The 23,563-nt window shown below is 35.9% G+C and overlaps 1 protein-coding gene across 2 annotated transcripts in view; it reads right to left on the reverse strand.

The window, feature by feature from the left end:
- Positions 1-16,104: 16,104 nt before the first annotated feature.
- LOC108762381 (lachesin) overlaps positions 16,105-23,563 on the reverse strand; it is a 143,148-nt gene continuing 135,689 nt past the window's right edge. The window contains exon 9 of one of the 2 annotated variants that reach the window (XM_018509352.1): positions 16,105-16,699. In XM_018509352.1, the coding sequence (XP_018364854.1) occupies positions 16,446-16,699 (254 nt within the window). In that variant the 3' untranslated portion in view covers positions 16,105-16,445. The remainder of the gene's footprint in view (positions 16,700-23,563) is intronic. The other variant, XM_018509353.1, reaches the window with a different exon arrangement.

Below are 23,563 nucleotides of genomic sequence, written 5' to 3' on the forward strand. Positions count from 1 at the left end.
CTATTTCAAGATTTTTATTAGATAATTTTTTTATATTACGTGTAAAAAATTTGATCGTATAAGAATATAAATATTGAAATTTTTAATATTGTTAAAATAAATTATTTATTGCACAATAAATAATTTATTTCTAATTTCTAATTCTTCCGAATTGAGATTAATTTTAATCAATCTATATACTCGTATAATATATACCTAATTATCTGATATATGTCGACTCATGTTTTCTTCGTAATTTCATTTTGGAACAATGCTTCCCGTGAATATAAAACTTTTGGCAAATCTATGTGAAGCTTACGCTGCACTACATAAATACTATGCGCACAGATACTCGATGGATAAAACGGCTCTGTCGAGAGGGGATTGGTTGTGGAGGCAGGGTGGACGTTGTCAGTGCAGTGTCCTACCCAGCGCCCATTCCCAAAGTCCATTACGGATTCCGTGGAATTATGCCGATTAGCCCGGGATCCCGGAATTTACACCGGACTAACGCTCAATACTAGTCGCCGTGGCGAAATCTCATCTCGTGGAAATAATTAAAACCCGCACACACACACACCCATCCGCACCGCGCGGATTTGTCTCTGTCACTCCTCCCGTTAACTCGCTCTCTTGCCGGCTACTTGTCGCGCTCCGATCTCGACGGCGACGTCGTTGTCCTCGGTGGGCATCGTTTGCCATGAATGAGTAAGAGGCGGATTATAAGCAACGAGAGACGAGAGATGAACGGTCGCACGCCGCTATGGACACCGCGAATGCTAATCGCGAATCACGCGGCAAGTTAGAATCGTGGAGGAAAAATTGAGGACGTGGCGAAAAAAGGGATTCCCGGTGAATATCATGACGTCGTTTTTTTGTAATTATCCCTCTGAGTGCACGCGATTTTAAGATCATTAAGAAACGCTCGTTAAGAACTTGCCTCTAGGATTTCTCTTTACTTGACAGATGCGTTTGAATTATAATCGTCAGTGGTAACTATCGGATTTAAGATTTAAAAATTATGCAAGTACGATTTAAATTTTGTAATAAATAATAAGAGACTATTGTAATGTTGAATATTTAGCAGCTATAGTCTTTCACACATTATCTTATTATTTATATTACAAGATGTTAGACGATAATTTGTTAAGTTTAAACAAAATTTTCACTTATCGAGGCTTAATTTAATTACGGGGAGTGATCTCAACTTACTGCCAAATGAAGAAACAGATCAAGAAAGGAGGACGCAAGACTGCGTTCAATTAGAATTAAAATAGCAAATCCACAGAACAATTAAAACACGTGATAAAACGAAACATCATGCCAGCAAAAAGCGCACTTGTGGCCAGCGTTTTTTACGAACAGAACACCAACTTGTTAATTAAAAGACAACCGGTGGAGCGCGAAGCTCGCTTATCGGTTTGTGAGCTTTAATACGTTCGCACGCACTAGCGAGCTTTTAATCGCCGACTTGCCGCGGCGATCTTCGATTCCATTTGCGGATAAAACCGATTCCAAAGTAATCGGATAACCGATCACAGGCGAGCGACGGCGACGCGGGCAATGCGCCGTGCGATCGGGATATTGATCAAATATTTAATATCGCCCAGGGATCTGCGCGCGCGGGTAACGCATTCCAGGCACAATGAACGGTGCTCATTAGCAGCTGGTTCGTTATTCAAAGTTTGACGTGTTCGATCTCTGAAGTTTGCGCCGTCGAAGGAAGTCCGCGGGCGCGGAGAATATTTCCCCGCTTCACTTTGGAAACAAACGAACTTCCACCGTGGATTTTTACGTCCTTTTACGAGTCCCACTTATAGAAGCATTCCTTCTTCGAGTTTACGAGTAGCTTGAAACTATCCAAAACAATTTCTTCGACTTCGCGCTTTCGGTAGCTAATGTGTTGACATTTTCCCGGAACATTAACATTCATATATACAATTCGCCGCTGCGTTCGCTGCATGCGGAAATTGTAAATTGAGACGAAAATGTAATAATGATATTATGCCTTACCCCGTACCAACAATAAGCTTCTCGCTCGAGTTACAGCGCACTCCGTAATATTTTTACATTTGTAAGACGCGCTTCATTGTATTTCGGTTTTCCATCAGCAACGCATCCTTTGCATTTATATTTTCGAGATCCAAGTCACTCAGCTGCCAGGACAGGACAGCGACATTAATCAATTTTATCATCGAGCGGTCGATTTCAGGCTGGATGCCGCATCAAAGGCTCGCGCAAATCCGATCAAACGGCGGTCCGCCCGTCCGCATTATATTAATTGGGCTCCGCACATAACACACAGCAATAACATTAGCGAAATAATATAATAACGCTATCGGCACTCGGCCACTGGGCTGACCGCCGTCCAGTGGTCGTCGACATTATTTCACGACGTGAGGCAGCACAAACATATTTGCATAATATGTATACCACTATCACGCTTCCTTCTCTCCTCCGCAGCCTCCGCCCCAACTAGAAATTCGAAATACGGCTGTAATCAGCGAACGCCGCCTTTCGTATCGATGATGCATCACAACGCATGGGACGCGTTTAGCATGACGAGCCAGTTGATTGAAAGCTATTTCAATGTGTGGGATGTGTATCAGATCATGGATACACGAAGTTATCTCGAGTATATTTTATCCTTGACGACGTCAAGATATATAGTTTCTAGATATGCTTGAGTAGCCGATATTATGATCATAATTTTTTTTTCAATTTAAGAGACTTAAATAGGTTTGGTTCAAAAGTATACAATTCTAAATGCAGTCGGGACGTAAAAACGAAGCTACGCGAGACGTTATTACCCTTTACTCTGCGAGGTCTTAAGGTACGTCACGATGCCGGTCTGGTTACTGTGCTTCACGCTTTATGAGTTTACACTCGCGGTAAGATTCGCGATAGAGCGCGGAGCTCGCTTCGCTCCTCTTTACCTTGCCCGGGTTCTTCAGGTAATACGTGCACTGTGCCCGTAATACCTGCAACAACCTTGTACCGATAAATACCGAACTCCATGCTTATCATACGGAATAGATCACAGATCATGAGTACGGAATAAATATTAAAAATGAATTACAATGACTGTAATATTATAGTTGCATAACCTTAGAGAGAGAGAGAGAGAGAGAGAGAGAGATATTTATAGAATTAAATGTAATGTAGAATCCTTTACCTCAGTTTTGATCCGATATCATAGCAAGAGATCTTTCGAAGTCGCTTTTCTTTCCAATCAATACGATTGGATATTTATTATTCTCCATTGGGATCACACAAAGCTTTTTCCGTTATCTTATGTCCGATGCTAACTTACGTGTTTAAAATATCTTCTTTCTATTCTCTGTACATAATTGTTATTATTTATTATTATTTTTACCAATAATAACACATTTGTTATTATTTTTATTAATACTAAAATTATCTTATTGACTATATGTATACATACTCATAATAGTAAAATATTGCAATAAAGTTTATTGTAATATTTTACTATTGTTAGTATGTATATAGTCAAAAGTATTCTATAATTATACAGGATATTCCAAAATTCACGACTTTGTTATTACACGGGAAAAACGGATTTGTTGAAGTATTTAAAAATGTAGCTAAATACAGATCTGAAAATAATTTTGCTGGATCATCAAAATAATTATGTAGAACGCTTAAACGTCGATGATAAAAAGTTTTAACATTCTCAACAATTTAAACGTCCTACGTAATTATTTTGATGGTTCAAACAAAATTATTTGCAGATCTGTGTCTAAACTTTTACTACTACTTTAGCGAAACCATTCTTTCTGTATATTTAAATACTCAAATATTACTGGATATATCCTGCTATATCCAGTATAATAATTCTGCTTATTATCATTAAACGCGTGCAGCGACATGGAAACTTGTGTATGCAGATACGATTGGATACGTCGCCACCGTCAACTATACGGTCCCTTATTGCAGACCGTTAGATGAAATATAAAAAGTTTCATCAACGTTACCGCTGGGCGCGAGAGAAAGTTGGAACACGAAATATGAAGCCGGGATTATTCCGCACTAAACGTCGACGTCGCGTGCAATTATACCCGTACGCGGTTATGTCACTGTGCCTGAATCGTATACAATATCGGATATTTGAGTTTGTAACGATGAGTGATATGGATCCATTTTATGAAGGAAACAAGGGAATCGCAAATATCGAAGTAACGAAAAAATTTTTCAGTTAATCTCTTAGCAGAATAAAAAACGATCTGACTTTAATTTATCAAAAACTGTTTACACTCAAACGTAATACGAACAATTTTTTTTTTAATTTGTCTTATTATGAGTGTTTTTTATATTGTAAATTATAAATGGGAATGATTGATGAGGCAGTATATATTATTGCTTTATTTCTAAGAAAATATTTTATTTACTTAATTAGATGTATAGACATTTGAATGGAGGGAAGCTATAATTTGAAAGGAGAAGACATAATAAGGAGAAGAATAATGTATATATGACAACTAAAAATTCAGTCCAATAAATAAATAAGCTGATAGATGATATGTCTGTAGAAGCTTTGCTTCTTTGCTGACATTCAAATTTATTTTTAGAATATAAAATGATTATTTATATCAAACAAAGATTAATTGTGTGTATCAGAAAAATTGTATGTGACAATATAAATAGAATAACAATTTTATATTTACCATGTGCTGATTTTACATTGATTTCAATGTCAATTAATCGCGCGCAAATAAACTCTAAAAATATCGTTTACTAGAGCTGTCGTATACCTTTAAAGCAATCCCTTATTCTCTGAGCCTGTACGTCAGCTTGAATTCCGGAAAATTACTTCGTGTTCGGGTCATCTTTGATGCGATCGTCTCTATGGATATCCATTTACAATGATATCGATAGACACGGCCTCTTGCTCGGCTCAGAACACATAGGACATTGAACTATGTCTGCGATCTATATTGGTGGCCCTCTTTACACAACATATCTACTCTACGAGGAATTTATTGATTTGGAGACGTGTTTCTTTATGTTGTTTATATAAAATGTCAGTAAATATCGTACTTCTAACGTTTATTTAAAAAAGAAAACGTAACGTTTTTGTTACTTCCTATTTTGTCAATAATATTGCTCCGATTTCAGTTTACCAGAATTTCTATCGGATATTGTATTACTTTGCAAAAGAGCAGAAATTATAAATTAAATATTCGATAATTTCTAGCATGTTGTAGTTTAGTTACTGGTCATTAGCGTCAAGTTTGAGGCTGTTTGGTAAGAGCTGACTTCGCTTGCACAGGAATATGCTTAAAACAATACCTGCTTACACGCATAATTGACGGCGTCAAAGTTTTCCTTTATTCTGTTGATGCGCCCACGAATACAATCGATAAGAGTTGATTACATCCTTAGGGGAAACTTCCTCAATATACTGATAAAGTATTTGAAGAGCGTCTGGTATATCTGCGAAAACGATAATATATCTTACACGGAATTATTTGCAAAATAATGATTAAATATTTCTGATAGAAAGATTATCGAAATGCAAAAGTTTAATATAAACATAGTTCGAATTTCAAAATATAATAAATAATACAGACATTTGTACAAAATAATATTTTCTATAATAGCGTTAAAGTTTATGATAATGCTATTTACATTACTACGTGAATTCATAAAGGTCATATGAATTCTAATAATTATAAATTTGAGAATGGTGAGCTCTAATATATACATTAATTAATGTAAAATTAATTTAGTTATCAATGTATTTGTCAACATGTTTATGATTTAGTAATTGACAAGCGATGCATTTATTTATACACGATTACCTAAATTTACTTATTTATGTAATCACTTTTTCTGATTAAGCGCGCATTTACATTTTAGTAATTTTGAAATTTAGAAATATGTGGTAATTTCGTAAAGAAAAATCTTACAGTTTAGATATATAAATTGTTAAACTTAATAACATGAATATTATTAAAAAATAATTATATTTATTATTTTTGTAAAGAGAGATGCCAAGGGCGTTTGCCAGATTTAACTGCAATCGCATTCGTAGAACTTCATCTTGGCGATCCGAAGCGATGCACATGTGGCATCGCTTTGATATCGGAATCTATGTATCTGTTCAAATCGTTGTTTGTCCGCTGCGCGAAGTTTATCGGTTTCTCAGCAATTTCTCAAAGTTGCCGCTGTGTTCGAGCGCAGCAGCGTGTGCAGCAGCATCATCTCTGCCCGCCGCCGGCTTCCTCCGTTCCTCGCCTTCTCTCGATTCCGTCGCAACCCCCGTCCGCTTCGCGACCCTGCGGAATTCCTTTGGAAACTTTCCGATATTCATATCTGCCCGCTACTACATCAAAAATTCCAAGCTCGCCCCGCTCAGCCTGCGAGAGTTCTCTCTCAGTTATAAAGGATTCGCAGCCACTTACAATATCAGCCCGCCCTTTCCCTACCATTTCATCCTCTCCTAGTATCCACCCTCTCCAATATGCCCCTTCGTTCCTTTCCTTCACTTCTCTTTCCCTCTCCTTCTCTCTCTATTTATCTTCAATGCTTCTAGTTCGTTCACCATCATCGATGTTCGAAAGGCCCTGCCTTCTTCGTCCTTTCTTCGGCATTCGCCTTACCATCAGCACTCGCCTTTGCACCACCGCTACGGTCACCCTTCTCGGCGTTTTCTCGCTGATCTGGATTAACGAGGTAACTCTTTTTCTGCCGACTTCTCGGAGGAGTCCGAACTACGGCCCATCCAGCTCGTTCGTGACTCGCCTCAAAACGAGGCTAGTATGTACGTATCCGGAGAGAGGCAGATCCTGCGGCTCACCCTCGTCGGCTGTCTGAGTACTTTCGATTCCTTGGTGGGATCCAATCGGAATCTTGGAAAACAGCTTGGGTTATCACGTCGGACTCATGTCTGATTATGTACGTGAACTGAGGATAATAAATCACGTAAATCGTACACACTCATATTAGGTTGTTCTTAAATTGAAGGTTAATCTTTTTTCTCAGCTATACATATTTTGACAAATCAAAGCGTACGTTATTTCTGGGATATTCTAAAAATATTCTGGAATCGCTCTTAGTACAAAAATATTTTCTCACTAAGAGCCGAATAGGGAGAAAGAAGAAGTAATCATCGAATATTGTCTTAGGAGAAATTTACAGAGTGATTTAATTGGCGAGGTATTTAATATCGAAACTTAAGAGATTTTATAGACTTAAGCGTCAAGAGCGTAGATTGGTAACAAAAGTTTGTTATTCAATTAATTTGTAGTGGATCTCGCTTAAACGGTAACTTAGCCAAAGACCTCATTATCAAGATACTTAAAGTTACAAACTAAAAAGTTTCAACAAATTGGACGGTTTCGCGCGAATTTTTGCCGAGAAGCGTAAGCTCTTGTATCTCGCATACACGCACGTATCCCACTGTAATGAATGCCGAGTAGATTTATCGTTCCCGCGGAGCTCGTCGTCCTTAATTAATGACCGGCCGCGCAGAGCTCGTCGTTTCGTCGTGGATTAATTCGCCTCGAAGTGTCTACTAATTATCAATGGATTCGCGTTGCGCGTTCATCACGGCATCGAAATTCCAGCTAGAGGTGCTGCACCGCAAATCCGCGAGTGCGCGCGAGCACTAAGCGCGCGTATGCACGCGGATTTCTCGCTCTTGCGTATCCTGCGTGATCGCAGAAGCGAGAAACAGGATTGACAGGAAGGAGGAGAGATGAAGCGCGATCCGCGAACTCGTTGAGCATGAACGGCCAATCGTTCGTGGCACGGAAACCGGTTGCGGTGTAAACGTCACGTTCCAGAGGGCGTCTACAATAGCTCATTAAATTGAATAATCATCGAGGGCCCGCAGGTACGCTGTACCTGCAATTTACTTGCTCATGGGGCGCTAAGCTCGAAAGCCCGTTCGAAAGCTCGCTCGAAAGCTCGCTTGGATGTAACGTATCTGTTACCCGCCTCACATTACACTCATGCTCTTAATTTTGGACTACATTAATCCGTAATCCAAAATCGAGAATGATAAGAATATTCTAATTTATTTGTTTCTTATTTTTATTAGCTATTTGTCATATTTTCGATTTCTTGTTATCTAATACTAGAAATTGATTTGTAATCTTTTTAATAATTATGATTGATATCAATTTGTAATATAACTTAATAATAATATTCTTAATGATAATGATTTATCTCTAGTACAGAGAGAGAGAGAGAATGCGATTACAATTTTTAACAGGCATTTACAAGATTTTTAATAAATTTAACAAAATTTACGTTTTATGTTCACCTTTGTTAAAAAAGTAACTATACATAATAATAATGTAGTAAAAATTAAATTAATTATTGTATAAATATGCAAATTAAGAAAATTTAGTTTAAAATTTAATAAGAATAAAATGTGATTTTTTAATATATGTGTTCTATACAATCCATATATTTAAACATAAAATAAAGTATTATAAGTATGATAATAGTTGATAACTATACATTATATAAAAATGTTATAAATATGTGACAATTTTGAATTAATTAATTAAAAATTAAGTAAAGCAGAATATATAACAATTAGCAAATATGACGGTCATTATATAATTTCAATATTATCATTCTTTTTCTCTTATACCTAGTATCTTTCTATTTATGTATGTGCACAGTAGAAATACAAATTTTTAGCGATTCGCTAACGTGTAATCGTTTGCATTAAAATATGCGACACGGAGTCACGTTCCAATTAATTCTCATAATAGTCATTAATTAGTCCCCGCAATTACGAGAGTCATATTCGAAATTGTAATCCCGATCGAAATTGAATACGCCGGACGTGCGCGAGTATGCGTAAGCGAGTTGATATTAGCATCTCTGTGATATAAATTGTTTGTACAATTAAAAGTTCCACTACACCGACACGTATTATAATCAAAAGGTAGTTCTCTTCTCATAATCAATAACGTCGTATTCAACTTCATAATTTAATTACTACATTATAAGCGAAATTAAATCTTTAGCTAACATCACTTCTAATTTCACTTTTAATCTGTAGGTAATAAGATATCTAGATTTTATAATTTTAATCTTATAAATTTATTATTTTTAAAATAATGATACTTTTATTCAAAGTTACTTATTTAAATGACAGGTTTATTTCTCAAGCAAGAAAAAGGAAGATAATTTCTAATTATATGTACTTACCTCATTTCGAATATTAGAAACTTGCATGTTACAACCAATAAAATAATTATATTAATTCATCAATCTCGAAAATCGTATCATAATTCACTTACATATATTATTAGTTTTTGTTAAAATTATCAAAATTGTATTTCGCTTGGAAAATAGATTTAATTCTGAAAATAATTTATCCTTTTCCCCGACAGTAACGTATTGGCAATCGAAAATGCACCTCAATGCTATTTTGGCATCTCTAGCAGCTCATTAAATCGAATAATTATCAGCCATAATCGTATTGTATGGCATATACACTTTATATGACTACCGCATCAGCATATATCCGTACGCGTCCACGTGCTGCGGAATTTTGATCGACTGGTAAATGGTTCCCTTGACGACTACGAATTATTTATTCCCTACACGATTAACGTCATGTAATCAACGATAACGTAATGAACATATTGCCTAGTGCTTGTAATGACGTAGTAATGCCGTGGCTTTTCTCTTTCCACGTAGAATATCGATTACTTCTATCAATCTTCTGCAGTCTCTCGCGAGATATTAATTTCTTTGACAGTATCGATCCATCGCAGAAATCAATAATTGATAAAGTCTAATTAAGTTAGCCGTATAATGAGCAAATTTAAAATATACACGTGTAAAACAGTCGAGCTATTATCGAAAATTTAAATTAATTTTTTATATGTTTTTCGGCAAATTTTAAACAAATCAATACTTGGCAATTTAGAGGTATAGTCGAGCTATTATCGAAAATTAATTTTTTATATGTTTTTCGGCAAATTTTAAACAAATCAATACTTGGCAATTTAGAGGTAAAACGTCAAATAAAGATAATGACTGTGATGTACATTAATCGTCTCTTTATTCGTCTATATATATAATATGTATATATCTCCGTTGGCGACAATATTTCGATAAGTCGTGGCTTGGCTTGGTACAAGTTGCGTTTCATACTTGGAGTATTACGGGGGAGGGGGGACAGTAATTAATTACATCGACGCACAGGTATGCATATCATTAATCGTACGTATATCGTGTATTTATATAACATATGCACGCGCGTGAGATTATTGTACAGTGTGCGATGCGCCGCCGTTGACTAAACATTTTTCATTTCGAGGAGGACGGGATTTGGGAAGGGCAGTGGGGAAGGAGAGATGGGGGATCGAAGACGGTAGTATTCACAATAGGGGTATTTGTGGAGAGGATAGATCGCCATTCTGTATCATATCTATGTATACATAGTGCAAAATATATTAAGGTCGGCCACTCGTACGAGGACAGCGTTGAGACATCCCTTTTAAAGGCTAGCCGTCCTTTCCGAATCGCCGATTAATTCTCTCGTCCTTAAAAGAGCCAGCGTGATCGAGCTCCGAGGGAAATCGCACGAGCTCTCTCTACCGCCTCGACTCTAATCGTACTAAAAGCACTTTTTACATTGTTTCAGATACGACAAAGTGGACTTGTCTCGGCGCGATATGATGAGCAGAGGAGCCTAAAAGTATCGATATTCGACGCTGGCAAGAATATCGGGTATCGATGCTATCCAGCATGCTTAGCTCGACACATCCGATATTTTTTTTACTTTAACAATTTAAGTAAAGGCGTTGAATATATCGGTACTTCTATGCGCTCCCATATATCCCGACGCCCGTTGATGAATTCGAGCGATTGGAAATCCACGAGAACGATCAAAGCGCACGGAGATTCGCCGATATGTAAGTAAAACATCACGAAATCATGCTCGAATCATTAAATGATATGTTAATTCACGACGCAATCCGCGCGCGTCACTTCGCGCGTCGTCTCAGTTCTTTAACTGCGCAAACATTATCAAACGTGTCTTAAAAAATTCAACAATTTCTCTCATACTATCTTTACACATTTTATGTATCACGTATAAAAATGTATGGGTCAAGATCTGCCGAGATTTCGCTAAATAGAGAATTTAATTTGTTATGATAACATGAGAAATGAGTTAACATAATTTTTAATACATTATCTTTATATCTTCTCTTTGACTTTTTTAAATTTGTAAAATTAAATTGCATTGAAAACATGACATGTAATACATAAACATGAAGAGATAAAATTGAATTGGTACTCTTACAATATTAATGTTGTTGTTCTCTGTCTGTGTACTGTTTTCGTTACCCACTTTATAAAAATATTACAAATCATTAAAAACCAAAATGGAGACGTTTTCACGTTATGTTTTCTCAATTGTCAAATGATATATTGGCCAATGTAGTGCTGTACGTATGATCTTTATTATTTCTCATCTCTTGTCGTTTTATCATGATAAGGATGATTTACGGGGTGATGAGTAATCGACTCATCTTTAAAAAGCGTTGGTAGCTATAACAATGATAATCAACAATGATCAGAATCAACAGAAGTCGATAACTTTGAGCCACGAAGACTCATAGTTATCCGCCCTAACGCGCAAAAGGCCGATTTCAATTACGATTTAACTTTTATTCTTCTTATTTCGACTTACGCTTTAGATATATTTATATATATATATATTTATATATATTATATAATCCTTGTATATATATAAACACACCTACGGTCAACAATTCGATAAACCCTATTCCGTAATTTACACAATCTACACATAGACGTTTTCTCGCTTTCCATTAATAATAATTAGACATCGCGATGTTTTCTCTCACATGGCACACATACGCATATACACGCAGGCACGCACGCAAAACAGGCATATACACTCACTTATTGTGACTATGATGAGGCCCAATTGCGAATAAATAACGAAACAATCATGCTGCGCCTTGATCGTGCGGCGATTGACGCTTTGACCCATTTCCACGTGACATTAAATACGAAATCGATTGACGATCAGGATAGTATGACATTAATATCATTTCCGATGTCACGACATCGCGACACTCCTCCAACTTGTACCATGGCGATCGATAGCTGTACAGAAATTAGCTCTTCAAGCTTTGATGACAAAACAATCGGATTTATGAACTTATGATTAATTTATATTTATCAAGATTTAACACAGAAATATACGAATATAAATAAATTAAGTGTAAACCAAAAAGATAAACAATAATAACCTGCTCGTTATTGAAACACAATGTCAACTATATTAAAAATCAGCCAAAGACGAGCGAATAAATCAAGATGTTATAAATATAATAATAGAATTTAATGTTTAATATGCATTAAAATCGAGCGAAACTGTAGTAAATAAACCAAATTCAAGTGCAATGTGAATTAGCTAAATTTACAATCGATTTACAATGATTTTATGGATACTAGCTTTTTTATGAATTATTTAATGATAAATGATCGCGTGATAATAATCCTGTTTGAATTTATTAATATTTTATCATTGTCACGTGGAACATGTCACTGCAATCGTGATGAGTTTATAGTAGAAAAGAAGAGAATCTATATACGAAACGTGCCATTAGAACAAAGCAAATTATTAATTCTTATTATAATGATACTGCAAACTTTTTATAATCATATTTATTATTAAATTATGCAATGACAAATATAATGTTTAATTTAATGTCACGTGAAGAAGGGACCAGAAACGAGTTATTTTACCTTGTTATACGGTATTATACCTCTGTGAAAACGGTGTTCGTACTCGCAGACCGTGCACTATTCTTCGTATTTCACAAGTATAAAATATTTAACCTCCATACGCGTTAATCGTCCATTCCACAACGCGACTGTCGAATAACGTAATTGACAACGCCGTCGACAATGAGCGGTAGTAAAAGTGTTGTCGTTATAAAGCTTCGTATCCTTTGTCTACCGACGTTATTCATTGTCCCATTAAATGGACGACTTTTATGTAAAAGGACCTGAGTGCCTTTATGTCAAAACTGAGAAATAAGATTCTAAAGTTCTCCCTAGGAAATGTAATAGCTTTTTGTGCTGTAATTTACAGTAAAGTTATAGGATCTTAATCTACTTAACAAATCAGGGTTACAGGACTTGAGATTTAACTATTAATAATATCGGATTAATAAATGTTAATTCGAAAGTATATATACATTTATACAAAAAGATGGATTGATCGTTCTTCCGTCGGTTAGTTGTTTTCACATATGAACATTTCCAAGACGTCAGAGATTTACTCCGTAAATGTCGCCAACTTAAAAGGAGCACAATCGACACTTGGTGCCATTTATAGAAAAGCCGCCTGAATGGAGGTAACAACATGGATATCTAAGATTAGACTCGGGAGAAAAGCGATGTGGACCCTTGAAATACCGATATTTATAATGAGCCGTTTTAAATAACATTATAAATTTTCTAAAAAAAAGAGAAAAATAATGAAGGCGAACATTTGGCACGTTTTCCTAATCGGGACGAGTAATTATCTCTCACTTTCGTTTTCGTCTGCGCGCCTCGTTGTAACTGGGCCGAAATTACGTATAAAAAATCGTTTACCGAGCCGTCACATTTTCGGCGGACCTCAAATTTTCCGAAAATCTGCATAGATGCATGTAAACCACATAAGTATTATTTGTAAAAGGAATACTAACATTAATATAAAAAATTTAGCTCAAAAAGAAAAGTGGAAGCATGATTTTTTTCGTAAAAGTTTTTTTTTATATAAATAGTTCGTCATTTTTGCAAAAATGAGATCGTTTTCAACAATATTTGGTTTTAACATCGATAAGATGGTAGCAATTCTACTTACTATTATTTCGCACTCCCATTTCTTGATATGCGAAGATTCTCGTGATATTGATCGAACATCCATTATAATCCAAGATTTGAATTCTGATGATCAGGCAGTTCGGCAATTAGTTATTTACAAAGCATCGTTTTATCTAGAAAATCCTATTCCCTACTTTTTGCTCAAAGCATATACCAGTATTTTTTCATCGACTTCTTGTGAAATTCTTTTCATTGTATAGGAATGGAAAGTCTTTTCTTGCTTAATAGGATATTCTCGACTGATTTAAATGTAATAGTATGTTATATCTTTAGAACGGACTATAAACCGAGAATAAAATTATACGAAACATCCGTGTTGCATGTTGAAGAAATTAAAAACGACGTAGTTGTCTGAGTAATGTCGAGATGTCGAAAAGAGAAGCGTCTCTGTCATACGGTTCGATTGACATAGAAATTTAATAACGAAATTGCCGATAAAAATATTTCCGTCCAATTGTTCGCACGTGAATATGTTAATGAGAAAAATTTCAATTACCGCCTTGTCATACATGCTAATGTTTTTTCCATAGAAAAATATGGAATATAACTGAGATTATAGCTGCATAAAGTATAAAGGATAATGATTTTTTTTATAATAAAAAAAAGTGTCTTGGCATCTTTAAGGATATATTACATGTATTTTTAAAAGAAAAAATGAAAAAAATTATTTAAAAAATTATAGATTTTTCTACATCGTATTTGTAATATTCATTTTTAGATGGAAAGTATAAATATCCAATTCAAGTCACTTTTTGGCAGAGACACCTGCAAATATATATCCGATATATCCTTAAAGCGGTCGAAATTGTGAACGTTGACTAATGCAATGTAAAATTTCTCAAGAATGTTTCTTTGCCTAGTGCCTGTTTAGAAATTCGAGGAGTGTACGCGATACAAAATTGTATTTCTTGGGATATATGAGGTGTACGCATTGCGAATTCACGCACACGAACGAAAGGCCCAACACTATGCTTTTCGATCGTGTAAAATCGGCGCTGGATCAGACGTTGATGCTTACGGCATGGCAGCTCGTTCCACTTGATCGCGTCTAATGTGAAATTTGCTCGATGGAAATTCACGCGTTAATTAAACACACGCGATTTCTCACAGCAGTCATTCTCGGGAGCGCTTCCTCTCCGGTATCGGTGACCACTCGACGTGAACGACATTTGTGTAATGAATTTCGTATATAACCGCCTCACTCATGATCTGACATTTCGAACGCGAGTTAAAAAAAATTGCGATTTAATAATTATGTCACTGGTGGTGTGGAGACGCGGCTAGCTAACGAGATACCTCGTTAATCCGTAGACGGATCGCGACCGTAACTTGCGATGACGACGCGAACAAAATTTCACGATCTTCAGTCTGCCGTTAACGTTTCGTCGATATTCACTTGGCTGTTAATTTACACGAGCATTAAGCGGAAGAGCGGCCACGTTGTTGGATCGATGCCATACGAAATATGGACGGCTTGTATATAAAAGAAATCGCCGTTTTTGTAATGCAAATAATTTCGGTCTTCATAATGCAAATAATAATGGAAACAATTTTTTTGGGACATATTTCTGATCATCAGTTATTTTGAGGTGTAAGAGGTTAATTTACTAATGAGTTACAAATAAATTACAATAGGTTATAATGATATTCATAATCGATAAATTATAATTTCACGTGAAGAGGAACGAATTTATTTTCAGTTATTTAACTATAAATTATATACTGCCAACAAAAGAGTAGAATGTAATAAACTTCACAGTATATCTTATACATAAATAACACGCGAAGATAAGTTAAAACAGCAAAATCAACGTTTTACTAAAAATATCTCCTTTAAATATAAAAGAGTCATCCATATTACACTGTCGTGCGCTAGTAGTCGGCTTGTTCCATTCACGTGATATGCATTGCATTATTTAATTTAACATGTTGCTTGTTAATTCGGTGCTTTTTGAGCTTCCCAAGTTTCCGTTATTTTTATGTGAATGTGAATATTATTATTAACATTCGTTCTCGCATATCATATTTAAATTTCATGAAATGCACTTTTTTTCATCACTGAAATGCGAGCCGACAATATTTAATTACCGCGTAGAGTTGACGTTGATGGAGATTCCGAATCCATGTATAATATATATATATATATAGGTAATTTTAATCTGTCATTTGTCATGAGTAAAATAATTGTGTTTTCATTAAAAAAAAATTGGACCCATAAAACGTTATCACGTAAAGGATTAAAACAATAGTCGAGATGTCCGTGTCAATTTACCTTTCGATTTCTGCAGAAGAATTTTGTTTAACGATTTAATGAGTCTTGTTATATTTACGAATGTATCATTCAGCACAGTAATCGTTTCCGTTTAAAATATTATAATTAATTTTTAACGTCAGGGTTGACATGATATCGATGAGATTCGGCAATAATAATGTCGTAGATTGCCGAGAACGCGAGGCGACGGAGCTACTCTGCCGCTATCTCGGAGTTTCCTTAGGTTAGCGAATCGAGCTCGTGGTAAACGTAGTTTGCGTTTAAGGGCAAATAGGTTACGTCTATCTTACGTCGAAGCGACCAAGTGGTGCAGCATGATCAGGACGATGCCGATCGTCGCCGGCGGCGCGTTGTCTCTCGACGTTGTAGACGCCGAATTGTCGTCCGCGTCGAAGGCTGGTTCCAGAGTCGATCCTGTTTCCCTCAGGGATCCTTGATGCGCGTGGTTCAATCTGTGATCGCGATCACCAATCGAGTCGCCCGCGTCATCCTCTGATCGCCGGTCACTGCCCTTTTTGGAATGTTTAGGTAGCTCCATGTCTGTAATGTAATGAGAAGGGAAGAGTTTTTAATCAATATATTTTTCTGGATAACATCGTTCCCTTATTTCAAAAACACAATCCAAAAAATTAAATTTATCGCAAAAGGGAAAGAATTACTTTTTTTTTAGCTAATCTGTATATTATAATTTAAAATATATTGTATTCTCTAGAAATTCTTCCAATTATTTAAAAAGTTCGAAACTTAAACCATATTTGATATTTTTCTAAATCTCTCTTTATCTCTCTCATTTTTGTTTTTAAGTCTGTCTTGAACAAATTGCTGTACTTAGAGAAAAAGACGAAAAGAGTTAAATAAAAGCGAGGATTAAACGCGATCCTTTTACAAGTTGTCGAGTCGATGTGAAGAACGTTAGAGTTGTCGATACTTCTGTTACGCACGTGCAATGAGAGCGCCAAGCTTGCAGTTTCTTCATTGCTATCGAATTCAAGGCACGACCGTCGAAACATTATTTCAACTGTGGTCAGCCAGTAGTCGGCGCGATCCGGTGTGAGTAGATATCATTTTTTTCCGCATGTGTAGAAGCTCGATGGAGGGTATCGCACGATGTTTTTACACTCAATGTCATTCGACACACGCGAGGCGAATAAAAGTGAAGTGAGAATCCTTTTTTGGAATTTCGTGCAATGCTATTGTTGCGCGCAATAGAAAACGAATCGACTCGGTTCTCTCTCTTTTTTTTTTCATTTTATCTCCAGAAATTCTTTTTTAGCTGTGAGATATGTGCGTATATTTTTTAAATATTTATCACATGAATTTCCCCTGAATATATCCTTGTCTTTGACATCTCTGGCGTATTTTTCAGCGGTGCTTAATATCCGTGGCACGTTCCATTGAAATTCAACGAGCGAATGATGAGCAAGTCGATACGTGATAGCGGGAAACATGATGTTGTGGGGGAGGGGAGAAGCGATGCAACGATATGAGACACTATTATCTCTCGTATGTTAGGAGATCAATCGGTATGGTTTGCTCTAGGAAATAATTGACGTTAATGTCTCATACTAATTTAACGTACTACATCTCTAACATAATCCTCACATGATTAAATTCTATCTATATTAAGCATTATTGAGAACTTCGTAGTTACTGATTTTATTAAGTAGATCTTCCTAAATAGAGATTTTTAAATTATATTTTATAAAAAGAGAGAGATATACATTTGAAAATCGGTTCAAATCGGCCGAAATAATTGGTGAGATTTGATGAAATATTAAACGTTGAAATGTCTTGTTTCGTATATGTGAACAGAATTATATTAACGTAATCGGATTCGTGTAACGTTAGAATGTCTAACTCCTATATTGATTATATAGCTTCGACGAAGCTACTAAATACCGAAATCACAGAGTTAATTGACAAGATCGTGTTTCAATGATATTGAATTAGATGTGCTCTCTACTAGCCATTTTGCTACTTACTCATTACGCTCAAACCGTGCAGCGAGGCGCAGTTTCCATCCTAATTTTCCTTTTGCTCGGTCAACTCCACTCAGCAATATTGCTAATGAATTTAATCCGAATATGACGTAAATTCACTGCGCAAAAATTTCACCTTTGCCTCCGCGTGGAAAATTCCGCGATTTTGAACGTGCAAAAACTTTTTTTCACGATATATAAAACATTTTCGCAATTACATTTGTCTGAGATTTTTTTGTTCGGGGATGACAATCGACTCCGCAGCGCGGTCAAACAATTCCTTCGGGAATAAAATTTATCTCGGTAAGTCCGCGACACCCCGTATACAGCTGCTGTGAACGAAGAGACAGGTTGCGGTAGACCGGTGCCGGTGGTTAGAAGAACTATAAGAAGAAGTAGAAGTGGAAGAGAGGGTGCGGCAGCTCGTCTAAATAGCAGTTTAGCACTGATAACACTTGGCAGACTTTTATCGATCATGTCTGGCAACAGATGGCTCACCCAATTCCGGACGGCGCGTTTTGTCTGGTCGGCTGATATAAACGATAACTAATACGAGACACAGAAGTACGTGGGGCTGGGATGATGGGGAGCAAGAAAAGAGATAACGGCGGGCTGGCGGTCAGATTAGATATTGTTTCACGGTCTTTTAACCGGAGACGTGATGCCCTGACGATCTTTCCTATTGTTTTGTAGCGATTTTTTGACGGTGGCCAACTCGTACCGTCTGATTTAGAAGAAACTACATATTATTGGATACGCAAGCGAAGAAATTTCGAACAGCTTTTGAAATTACTTACATTAGCGATAATATATTTTTTTAAGTACTGTTGTGTGTGCTTCCTTTTTTTTTATTAAAAAAATAGTTATCTTTATTCTCCTTTTGTAATAAGTTGAAACCGTGAAGAAGTGATAAATTAAAATCGGGAAGACTACGAGTTACGCACGTCTAATATATTTCAAATGATTAGAAATCCAATTTTTACAATGTAAGTAATACCGATCATTTAATATAGGCGACTCATCCTTTAAACTGTACCACGGGATATGATAAGAGAGTTTCAAGTATCGAGAAGAGAGAGATACTCCTGTATAATATAATATCTCAAGAGAAATCAAACCCGCAGACTTATAATTTAAAGCAACGCGATCTTCATCCCAGAGTTACGCCTCTGATATCGAGTCCTCATTTATCAAGGTAAATCCATAATCCCAACCGTGCGCAATCTGTGACAAGAACATCCCCTGGAAGAACGGCGGAAAAGAGGATACGAAAAACCGGTATGGCCAGACGGGACGAGGAAGGTGGATGGAAAGCTCGGATATTGTTTCGCGGACTTTCGGCTCTCGACATGATGCGCCAACATGCCGCCACTGTCCTCGTACGTTCCATAGCTTACCGGTCCTCGCCCTGCACGGCGCCTTTAAATCTACCGAGTACCGAACCACCCTCCCCGGACGGCGTAGACAGCGCACGCTCTTTTCACTCTTGACTCTTCGCGCCCCGTTTACACCGGCGGTTTAACTGTTAATCCTTCGAGTTTATCTGATCGCGTGACTTCAACGAGAAGTTCGAGCACGCCGGGATAGCATCGCGCGCTTCCTCCGCGTGTACACTCGCTCTTTACACGACAGCACGATAAAATTGCCGTCATTAGGATTGCACGCGCGCTCGGAAGCCGGCGGGGGGTGGTTAACTCATAGATATCAAGCCCGGTTTTGTCCAGCTTGTTACGTCATTCTATTCGTGTTTTGATAAAGAGATAAACTGAGGACTGGTAAATTCTTTTTATATTGAAAAGTAGCGACGGAAAAATTTTACATGCCAAATGGTGGCCAAAAGTTCGCGGCCATTGAATAATTTTCTTGTATTGCTCGGATAAAGAATATTTATAAATAAAGATCTAGTATACAAGTATACTTAATATATTTTAGTTTTTTAAATATTGTGTTCTTAATTATAACAAGAATGTTTTTATAAATAAAAAAATTTTCTGTGTATTAAAAAAAATTACATAAATATATATAGGTACCACTATATTATAGCCTTGTTATTATTACACGTTACGTACAAAGCAGTCTTAACAATTCATATTCTATAAATAGAAATCTTAGACAAATATATAGAATCAAACTTTTAATATTAAAACATTGCAGCTGATAAAGACAATGTGTGTCGAAACGTTATTTTTTTAATGATAAATATATAGTTTTATAAATTAAAGCAATACCCAAGAAATTGTATTTATTGTTCGTTTTTTTGCCTTGATTCTTCTTTACGATTGTTTTTACATACATGAGCAAATATTTTTGATAGAATTGTTTTTTATTATAATAAGAATTTTATTAACTCTCTTATAAAATTGAAAAACAGATTCATAAAAATTATCGTAAAATTATATACGTTGGCCGAAAACTTTTGACAGTTATTGAATTATTGTATGCTATATTGTTATTTCTCGAGATTCTAGTAGTAGTAAATTCTGTTGCATGTTTTACTCTTCTTTATACTCTTGTGACTTGTGTTGAGGTATTTTGACATGCGCGCGGGGATGTAGATGCTGATCGCATCGTTGCATGTAAATCTGCAATTTTATGCACGCTTCTCATCAATAACTTGCCCGGAATTTAGCTCCAATCGCGCGACGACGTGTAGAATTTTCGCTGCGATAACGCGGATGTGGAACTCGCGACATAATGCAATAATATAATAATTTTTATTGCCAATTTTTAAGCGGATTATAAAAGCTACATTCCATAAAGATGCTAATTTCATAAGAAGAAATACCGACATTATTCATTCTGCCTCGTTTTGAACAGGAAATGTATGAAATATTGCAATATGTTATAAAAAATATTAAAAAGTAAAAATTACAGTCGCGCACTGAATTATTTATAAAAGAAGATCATAAAATAGTAAAGCGTATGAATAACACATGAATATGAGCATTACACATCGCGTCCTTTGTGAATAAGCAAAATTAATGCCAAAAACAGAAATAATTCTGTGAGTACGTACTATGCTTTATTATAATATTATTACGGTCACTCGGAATTTGATCAATATCTATTTCGTTTATTTAAAAGCGTTGGAGTGAGTATAATGAATCGATTTGTTACATTTATTAAGTACATCATATCAATTTTCTCTTGTCATATATAATCTGCGACGTATGTGAGAATAACGGTATCTAGAATCGTTGAGCCATATATTACAAAAATATTATTTTGCTTAATATTCCTATAAAATTGAACTGTCGCTATTCTAGAAAATAAAATTACTCTTAACTTAATTTTATAAGAACTCGCGAATTATTTTAGAAATCATTAAAAAATGCTGCTTTGTTTTGGTCAGATAATTTCAAAAGTTGCACTTGAAATTACATTTGCTTCAGAGTTCAGTATTTTATTATTCACCCAGAGTCAGATTACGATTCATGCCATTCCTATATGTAATTAAATTGTTGCCAACCTCACTCAAGCCTCAAATATAACTTATACAATATATATATATAATCTAAATTTTAATTCTTATTAATCTTTATTTAGAGTTAAATCTAAATTCTGTTAGTTATTGCCTTCGATGGATAATTTTCTCAATCTGGCAGAAACTGGCGATTTTTTAGAATTTTTTTCAAGAACATCGCCCCCCTAAATTTGTTGCCTCATGCATAACTTGTGTTAGCCTAGAGCGTTAATATGTTGTACGTATCATGATCAAAAATTACAGAAAATTCCAACGTGTAAAATGGATTGATTATGCTTGATCGTTATTTCGTGCCAGGAACGCAGGGTAATTCGCAGCTTCGCTGAATTTTCTCCAGCGCTATAAAGCGGAAAATTATGTGACGCGGAATCCGGTAAATAAACTGTGAAAAAATAAGGATGCGCTTCGAGAAAAATAAGCGGGAAGTTATGGGCGCATTTACGGCTGATGACACACCGACGAGAGGACCGTCGTCGAGCCACGGAAAAATGTGCCTTTTTTCATTCGTTTTTCGACAGTAAAAGGGGTCTACGTACATGCGGTAAACGGATCGTAACGTTCAATCAGAGTGGAAAATTATGAGGTACCGCTCATGAAGACTTATTGCGGTCGTAGAGTCATCCGTCGCATGTACAACGTGAGATATCACCGCGCTATCCAAAATTTTAGCTCTAATCACGCATATTTTTTACTTCTTATCAAGTGTAATAAAATTTTAATGTTATTTGTCCTAAATTTTAAAGAGAAAATAGAAACAATATTAACGAAACTTTTTATCACACTATAAAAAAGTTTTACAATTGCACCTGCAAGTCCAATTTAGAGATTATTTTCTCTCAAGAAAACGCAAATCTTTAATGATTTTAAATTACAACTTACTTTTAATTACTATTGTTTTTTTAAAAAATCTTAGATATTCTGTGATGTATTACATAACGTTGCTACATAACGTAGAATGTGTGTGTAAACTTATTACTGCAGAACATTTAAACGCTAAGAATGTTAAAAGGAGATATTGTCGGAGAGAAACAGTGCGGATTGTAATCATGTTTTAACTGATATCGCAAAGACATTTTGAAGATTACTGGCTTAGGTATTTCATAGCCGGTGGTTGGTGGTGGTATTTCGCAGACACACAATAGAAGCGAATTCCATAAATATTATCAGAAGAGTACAGTATTATCTGCGTCATGAAATAACTTACGGTTACGACGGAGACGTGGCTAAGAAACTGCAGAAATTCCGATCTGTCTCGCGGCCGCCGGTCTCTCCGATATCTTAAATAGTAAAACTCGAGAGGAAACTTAATTTCGCAAATACCGATACTTGTAGTGACAGCCGTGCGGTTTCTTCGAGATAAATTCCTGAGATTACCAAAACGACGAGAGTTAATGTCAGAAATATTATACAAGTGCATGTAGAATATTTCTGTCCAGAGATTTCCATTTTAGCTTAATTTTATTACTATCTTCCATTCTTTGTTATATAATACACGCCAAGTTACGTACGAAGAAGAAATAATAAAAAAAAAATGTAAAAAATAAAATCTTGAACTTTCAAGTCATAAAGCATTTTACATCTTTTACAAACGAGTGATTTACATTGTTCATTGTACTCAACCGTTCAATATTCGCGACGAATAAACGAAAATAGCATAGGCATAAACAGACGTGTGTTTTTTAATTCTACACGTAAAGCTAATCGTTCGCTATTTTTACAGTGATGTATCGTTACGGGCGACAAGAAATATACCATCGTATTGCGTAATACACGAGATGCTCGTTGCCGTCGATCGTTCCTGCGAGATTGCGACGTATTAAATCGTGCATGTAATGGAAACGGCGATGTCGCAGTGATACGCTGTACTTTCTCGCCGTCTTGGAGCACGTGCAACTACGACTGTCCTCCGCAATCAAATACATGTCTCTGATATCTAGGGCT

Source organism: Trachymyrmex cornetzi, unplaced genomic scaffold (genome assembly GCF_001594075.2).
Source record: "Trachymyrmex cornetzi isolate Tcor2-1 unplaced genomic scaffold, Tcor1.1 scaffold299, whole genome shotgun sequence".
In the NCBI taxonomy this organism is placed as follows: domain Eukaryota; kingdom Metazoa; phylum Arthropoda; class Insecta; order Hymenoptera; family Formicidae; genus Trachymyrmex; species Trachymyrmex cornetzi.